Source organism: Galeopterus variegatus, unplaced genomic scaffold (genome assembly GCF_000696425.1).
Source record: "Galeopterus variegatus unplaced genomic scaffold, G_variegatus-3.0.2 Scaffold9605, whole genome shotgun sequence".
Lineage (NCBI taxonomy): Eukaryota > Metazoa > Chordata > Mammalia > Dermoptera > Cynocephalidae > Galeopterus > Galeopterus variegatus.
Genome location: NW_007735716.1, coordinates 47,071 through 55,875, shown reverse-complemented (window position 1 = coordinate 55,875; position 8,805 = coordinate 47,071). Strand labels below are relative to the sequence as shown.

The window sequence follows — 8,805 nt, the reverse complement described above, 5'->3', positions numbered from 1 at the left end:
GGTTCAGGTACAGATAGAGGTCCAAGGACTAAATATAGGTTCAAATAATGTCGAGTTTGGTGAATAAAGTAGGTGAATGGACTTTATTTTTCAGAATAAAGGAGGTTTTCTTGTTTGTTTGTTTTTGCCCAGAGTGAAAGTATCCTCTTACTTCACAGGTTTTCTTATCTAAATCCTGATTTCGGTGGGAAAAGAACCCACTGAGTACACTACAGGTAGGACTAGTGATCTCACACATCCGTGCACCACCTGGGAAAGTCTTTCCTCAAGAACTGTATCTTCAGCTTCACTGTCCTGACGCAAGTCCCTACAGAAGCTGAGTGAAATTCCGTTCTCAGACATAGATTTTAGGTGAGAATAGGGGATGGGTGGGAGGTTCAGTCAGTTGTAGACCAATACGTAGGGATAATCCAATTTATATATGTGTTCAAAATGCACCATTTATATTTTTATTTGTAAATGCACAGAAAAAAGGCTTAGAAGTATACCCATCAAACTGAACACATTGCTGAGGAGACCAATGTGTATGTAGAGGTGTGGAAATGAGGGTTTTCATTATTTCATACTGTTTTGTCTTTTATAATAAAAATTTATTTACTATAAAATATATTATTTTTGTAATTAAAAAATAAAGAAAATGAAATATAATTCCTCCCAATATAGCTGAGGAAGGCCTGGTTATGAAAATTCTATGTATACAACATTTACACTAAATCCAAAATATTTTAATTTTAAATACTTTAATTTTATAGATGAACTTTTTGTTTCAGGCAAATAGTTAATTGTGGTCCATTGACCCTCAGTCTAAGGACTTTAGCTTAAAGTGAAAAAGTGAAGAAACTTTTATATCTGTTCTTCACCAGTTCTAAGAAGGATGAAAGGAAAACAGGTAACATTAAATCTCACAGCAGCTAATAGAGACGTTGCAGACAATTGATGGTTTCTCTCTCCTTAGCTTAACTTCTTCTCTCAGAACTCCAGAAAGTGCAGCAATAATTTATAAGCAGCCCGGTGTCTTCTAAGAGCACTCACTGTGAGATAGACAAGTCCTCAACTTCCCACAGGACAGTTTATTACCTCTTTCTCATCCTGCTCCACTTCACTGCTGTGTTGCATGGGTGGATCATTCAGTGAAGTCCTATCCTGTGTCATCTCTAGGGGTGGTTACCTGAGGCTGGGGATGGGGTGGTCATCAAAGAGCACAAAGTTTCAGTTAGACAGAAGGAATAAGCTTCATTGATCTATTGCACACAGTGGTAATTATAATAAATAATAATGCACCATGTATTTCAAAATTGCTAAAAGAATAGATTTCAAATGTTTTCACCACAAAAAATTGATAAGTATGGGAGGCGATGGATTTGTTAATTAACTTGATTTAATTATTACACAATGTAAACATATGCCAAAACATTACATTGTATACCATAAATTTTAATTATTATTTGCTCATTAAAAAGAAAATAAAAAATGGTTAAAAAGTCTGTTTTTATAGGGAAAACTTGAATGTGAAGTCTGGTGTAGAAGATGAAAGAATGCAGTGCCCTGCGCTAAAGCATGTCACAAATTTCTGGCTCCAAGAGCCTGGACTCACATACATCACCATGACTGAGCCACAGAACAGGGACACCACCAAGAAATGGGAGGCACACATAGAGGAAGTTTTGTTCCTGCCTGAACCAGCTGGGACCCACAGTACAGCCCACAAAACTAAGGTGTCGGACCAAGAACTAGAGAAAGGTGATGAAGATGATGAGAGGGCTTATAGTAGCACAAGTCAGAGTAGTTTTAGAAACTGGGGCACAGGACAGTGACAGTGATGATCCCAGATCACAGAAAAAATGATCAGTAATGTTAGGGCCACAGAAGGGCAACCGGGACATAAGAACTGTAGGCATCGGTCTGGATAGAAAGCCACCTGCTCAGCGGAGGGCTACTAACCAGGAACCAGTGAAAGGACATTGCAGACAGAAAGTCAACTGGTGAGACAGGTGTCTTCCAGGCTCACAGTAATTATCAAATGCCAAAGGGAAACCCAAATATGAGAATATTTTGTGTGTCTTCAGAGAGACTAAACATGGCCTAAAACAGACTGGTAAGTTGAAATGGGAAACTATGAAACATAAATCTAAGGTTATGGGCTCAGTGGAAGAGGCTCTGGACTGAAAATTCAGTGATTGGAAGGCAAACGGTGATGCTTTAAATCAGACAACATAAATTTTCTATACTTGAGATTAAACTGAAGGGTGTGCAGTCAGGGTCCCCACATTCGTTCATATGACCTCAATGTTACTTACACACTTGAACCGTAAGACTGTGGTGGGTAAAAATTCAGATTAACAGAGCGAAGAAACGTGATATAGAAAGAACAAGAGTGGAAGGCAAGTGCATTTCAGCAGTGTTGTATTTGAATATGAGTCCCCCTTTCACTCTTGGTGAGAGCCAATGTAAACTCACCTCAAAATTAAGGAGAGAAACAGATTTTCTTTCAAATTCTTAGTCAAAATACAACTTGGAACTACTCGGACTGCTCTTTCTTCCTTTTCTGATTCAGGAGCAGACTTCTTGCTCTTTGAGCACCCTCTGTTCTAGCCTCACTGTTTCAAGTGCAACTCTCTGAGGATCATTCACTCCCTGCCTTGGGTCACTGTGGATCACAACCGATACCACATGTTTATTTTTCCTTTAACTGTAAGTATAGGAATTTAGAAACTTAATTATACCTAATGAAAATAATGACCAGTTACTTACAAATATTTTATCTTCTCTAGTGGGATATGAAGCCCACTGGCTTCTGCCATATTTTTATCTGAAAGATAATGCAAAACGGAGCTGCCCGCTCAGATTTTTCTGATTGGATCTTCAACAAACATTTGAGATAACCTGCAAGGAGGAATGGAAGCTTTGTAAAACAATTATATATTATTTTATATACCACTTTTTAAAATAAAATATATTTATAGATACAAATACAAAAGAAAGTTTGTAACCTTTTTTTTTTGGTAGCAACCCTACACACAATGGACATTGCAGCATGCAGGAAAGGGGCTGTGCCCTCTTGGAGATCTTAGGTGCAGGATTTTGGATTCCTGGTGACACCTACCACTGATTGAGCTTCACAAACAATTCTCTTTAGCTGTTAACACAAAAAGGAGTAGAGTGCCAGGAAACTCTCCCTTCCTTTTGTTATGCATCCCTTTCTGGCCACATATTGTCCCTGGAGGCCATCCCCCAGGAGTAGCAAGTTCAGTCACAGTGCATCACTCTCTCCCCCAGCTCTCAGTGATGATCTCACAGGAGAAGGGGCCCCCTGAATCCATCACTGAGACTGTCACCTAGTAACAGCCTTAATGGTTTGCTGGTCACCTGGTATCTCCAGGCTGGCTCTGGATTTTAAAAACCATTCCTATATTGGATGTCACCAAGTGCCTCAGGCTCTTGGAGTTCCTGTTCCATAACATGTGTTTCTCCACATGACAGTTACAATCTAGTTTAACAAATCTTCAAATCCTAACTAACTTTCCAATCACCCAATGAGAATAACCTCCCTGCCAGTCTTTAGTACTGAGAGTAGTAGTAGTAAACTTTGGTCCTCTACTCCCCCTGTGGATTCCTGGAAGCAGGAGCGATGCGTGCTGGTACCATCCCATGGCTTTCAGACTCGGTGAGTGTGACACCTGGGGTCTTATTTAACATGCAGAGCCTCCTCTCCTATTCTTGTTCTCAAGGATTTTATGTCCTTTCATATTTTTAAGTGGTCTTTCCTTTTCCCCAATAGATATAAACACTCTATCCAGGCTTTTTTTCATGTTAGATGACAGTTTTTTAGTACCTAGTATGTGCTGATTACTACGCCATCAGATTTCACATGCATTATCTCATGTAATACTCATAAAATTCTTTTGAAAGCAGCCTTGCCCTTTTAAAATGGTTAAACAGAAGCTTACAAAGGGGAGGAATTTAGGGTTTCTTTTCTTTTTACAAATAAGACGCCTAGAGTGTAAAATCACATCTAATTTGCTGATGGCTTTTACTTGCTATGCTATTCTGGTCATTGCTATGCCTTTCGGTCACCCTGGAAGACTTCTATTGACATTACTTTGGCCTCATTTCTTCAAGTATTCTTTTTATTTCAAACACTATACTTGATAAATTTGTTCAAAAGTTCATCACTGTGGCTTAAATTCCTGTTATTTAGGTACAAGAAGTTTTATTAAAAAATGAGTGCTCATTGCAAACAAAGATTTATTCAACATGATCATTGCCCACAAGGAGATTGCAGGATAATGAGCGACTTTGGCAACACTTCCAGAAAAATCCTTGTGCAAGGACAAAGCTTTAGATCTTTTTCATTCTTTGCTGCCTCAGTTGATCCATGGTAGTATCTCACATTGACAAGGGGGTGCATTTGAACTCTTGGGTCTGGTTCATAGGAAGGTGGGAGTCAGGTCACTTTCAGATGTCACCATCCTTTGGTAGATTTTCTACCACTTGCTTTAAGCTCCTTTTCTCTTTTTAAGCCGAGCTAGGAGGTGGCAGAGCTAGGAGTTGGCAGAAACCAGCCAGAATGTCTTTAATCCAAGTTGACAAGAGCAACGAGACTGGAGAACAGCCCACCAGTTGCTGCAGAGAATAACTTGGAGCAAATACTTCCCTGAGCAGCAATAACCGGTCCTTCTTACTGCTGTCCTCATGTCCTGTGTCTTCTCCAAGTGCTAAATTAAGGATACTCTAAGTTTTCATCTTGGAAGCACCACTGGCATATCTGGACTTTTTGGCCCTACTAGTGCTTTCATATTGCACTTGGAGAATCCCTTTTAACCTACTCCTTCAATGATCTGCTTATGGAAAACTTCTACTGATTCTTTGTTACTTTCATGATGGCTATGTAACCTCTTTGTTATAATCATATACATATATATGTTATTTTAATATAGATTATATAATTAATTATATATTGTTAATTACACTTATGTTGGGATCTCAGTAGTAAGTTATCTTCCAAATCAGTGCTCACCTTTTTTAATTTCAGAAGAAAAGTAACTCAGAAACCAATCCTCTCTGACATGTCACTTGCCCCAAGAAGACAGTCATTATTCTAGATATTGCAGTTTCAGATAAATCCCTCATGTCAGTTTGAATCCCATATTTTTTCTCACTCTTCATATTTTTTATATTTCTCTCTTTTTCCATTTCTTTCTCCCCCTTCTCTCTGTTCTCTTCCTCGAACTGCTGCCATGGTAATGACTGTGACTCTGTGACATCTCCAGTAATTTCATCTCCTCTCATCCCACTCACTTGTTAGTGAGTAGCTGAGCTCAGAGAGCAAAGCTCTGGGGGCCTGAATCATGCCATTCTGGATGTGCCAGGACAAGACTAAATTCAAGCCAAACAAGATACTTTATTGTTGAAGAGAAAATGTCCTTTGGGCCTAGAAGTCATTGGCTGAATTAAGACTACAAAAGGGAAATCAGGTGCTGATTAGGTTTCTGGATTTAAAATCTGGGAAGAAACTGGGCCTGGAACCATTGGCAGGAAGTGGTGCATCAGGGTAAACCTAAATATCCAGCCTGTTTTGTGTCAGGAAGGATACTGTGGAAGGTACTGCAGCTAACGCAGTATGATTGAGGACACCCAGGCCCCTCTCTGCACAACCTTCCCCAGGTCATATGTAAAGGCTCTTAGGGTTGTTCTGTCTCTTGAGGAATTTGGGAGGGAGAAAGAGAAGCGGTGTGCATACTTGGTCATGTCGTAACTGACTTTAGATCAATGATATCCTGATCTGGAGTTGGAACAGGTGATGCTTAACTTCACCATACTGCCTCTTTTCTCTCTAAACATGCCCTGTACATTAAATAATAAATTTCCAAAAAAGGAAATTTAATTTAATTTTGAGAATTTTCTGAGATTTTGAGAGCCTTACATACAGTATACCTTTAATATGACTTTTGATCTCTGTTTGGTTGGCGAATCCCTGACTCTGAAGAAGTTGGGAAGAAATAGAATTTTGTGGGCATGGGAGGCAAGCATCTGGCAGTGGCCCAGGGAGATCCTGGTTTATGCTGGAAAAGCCTCAGCAATACCCATGACTCTCCTCACCACCCCCTCACTGTCTACCTACATTCCCACTGTCTCTAGAACCCTGATCTGTGATTTCTTCCCCTCTTGAATTCTCCCCCAATTTTAATTCATTTAAAAATGCTTTTTTAAATTATAGAAGTTACACATTATAGGAAAATTGAAAAAATAGAAAAAAATGGTATAACATTAACATTCAGTGTTTATCCTTCTATTCATTTCTACATTTCACAAAATTGATTCATACCATACATGCTGCTTTTAAACATACTTCTTTAGAAAATACAAACTAGAGTGAATCTTTTCCCATGTGTGTAAATGTAGGTCTATCTAATCACTAATGGGAGAATAATATTCCATTCATGGCTACAGCATAATTTTTTTTTAAGCAATTCTCTCAGTCGGGCCTTCCGATTGCATTTTTTTCTATTACAAACAACTCTGTGATGATTCCCTTACAACAAATCTCTAGAAGTAGAACAAATGATAGAAATGTACACATAATATAAAGGCTGTTGTTTGGAATAATGCCAGCTTGCTTTCCCTAAATGTTGTCCTAACTTACATTCCAACCAGGAGGGAGTGAAAATGCTCATGTTTAGGCCAGCCCGGCTCTCTAGAAGTAGAACAAATGATAGAAATGTACACATAATATAAAGGCTGTTGTTTGGAATATTGCCAGCTTGCTTTCCCTAAATGTTGTCCTAACTTACATTCCAACCAGGAGGGAGTGAAAATGCTCATGTTTGGGCTAGCCCGGTGGCTCACTCAGGAGAGTGCAGCGCAAGTAGTGCCGAGGCTGCGGGTTCGGATCCCGTATAGGGATGGCCGGTGCGCTCACTGGCTGAGCGTGGTGCGCATGACACCATGCCAAGGGTTACGATCCCCTTACCGGTCAATAAAAAAAGAAAAAAGAAAATGCTCATGTTCTCCACATTTGAAACACACAAACACACTGACTAATATAATTCTTCCTAAAAATTTCCATTATAAAATTTTTAAAGTAGCATCTCATTATTTTAATATAAATTTCATTACTAATTAAGTGAAATTTAAAAGAATATTTTATTGGTTGTTTTGTCTTTTTTAAAATTTCCATTTATATGTGCAACTCATTTTTTCTATTCATGTGTTCTTTTTTCTTCTTGATTTAAAAGAGTTCTTTATACTTTATAAATATTAACTTTTACCCTTCTTGGCATTGGCCTGTTCACTATATGTATAGCAATTTATTAAAACAAAGTGGGTTTTTGTGTATTTATACTTATTACTTTTTATTTTAATGGTTTATACTTTAGTTTTCATTCTCAGAAATAGGTCCACCTGTCAAGGTTATATATTTATAACATGTACTAATGTACTTCAAAAAGTTGATGGAAAAATAGAATTAAAAGATGATATGAATCTTTATAAAAAGAATTAAAAGATAATGTGAACTTTTTAAAGAACTCTTGCAAAATGTAGACTTAATATATGTATCTGTTTATAAATGAAAATATGAAGTGCAACAATTATTAAAAGGGAAGAAGAAACTATATCCAGAATAAGTGATAGTTTCAGAAAGGAAAAATCATTATTTCTCCATAGCTGGTCACCTCAATATAAGGTATCATACTGAGGGCTCAGCATCAGTCTGCTCCCAGAATAAGTGATAGTTTCAGAAAGGAAAAATCATTATTTCTCCATAGCTGGTCACCTCAATGTAAGAGGCCTCAACATCAGTCTGCTCGTGGCTGAATAGTCACTCAATAGTTACAGTAACTGGATCAGTCATGGTAAAAGGCACATGTTTTCTGTCTCATGCATAGCTTCAATCCTGTCACTGTGGCTTCTCCATTGGCAAGCATGTTGTGCAAGCACTGGGATGACAGTGGACAAAGGCTGCCTGACATGCAGTTTAAATCACCCTATTTACTTGGTTTTCAAGATCCTCCACTGTGGAGGGCATTGACATAAAGCACAAACATTTGCACAGTTGTGTCCACCCCCATGATTCCATCCACATGCCCACTTCCTATCTCTGATTCTCTAATCTTATTTCTTCCAGATCCTGATCAACCAGAAAAACCATTAGTTACAGCCCAAGAACCCATGTATATCCTATTTTATGCCTGTTTTCCCATCACATAAGTGGACAACCAAGCTTACTACTTTTATCTCCACACACTAAAACTTGCCCTCACCATCACTGTATTAGTCTGTTTTCTCTTGCTTATAACAGAATACCTGAATCCGGGTAATTTATAAAGAAAAGAGGTTTATTTCTTACAGTTTCAGAGGCTAGGGTGTCCATGGTCCCAGGGGCGCATCTGGTGAGGGCCTTTATCTTGATGGGGGCTCTCTACAGAGTCCAGTGGCATTGCAGGATATCACATGGTGAGAATGGCAAGAGCTTTTTCATATCTTCTCCTTGTAAAGCCACCAGTCCACACTCATGACAACCCATTAAACCATCAACCCATTACTGGATATCCACACATAAAGAATGAAACTAGAAACATGCATCTCACCATGTATCAAAATAAACTCACAATGAATTAAAGACTTAAATATAAGACCTGAAACTATAACACTCCTAGAAGAAAACATAAGGGAAAAACTTCAGGATGTAGGATGGGCAAAGACATTATGAATAATATCTCAAAAGCACAGACAACAAAATAAAAAATAAAAAATATGGAATACATGAAACTAAAAAGCTTCTGCACAGCAAAGGAAACAAAAATA

General features: G+C 38.3%; 1 protein-coding gene across 1 annotated transcript in view; it reads left to right on the top strand.

Moving 5' to 3' along the window:
- Window positions 1–1,814, top strand: part of LOC103609429 (olfactory receptor 11H12-like) — a 31,839-nt gene extending 30,025 nt beyond the window's left edge. Inside the window, 1 exon segment of the mRNA XM_008593755.1 lies at window positions 1,496–1,814. Coding sequence (XP_008591977.1) covers window positions 1,496–1,814 — 319 coding nt within the window.
- The last annotated feature ends 6,991 nt before the right edge of the window (window positions 1,815–8,805 follow it).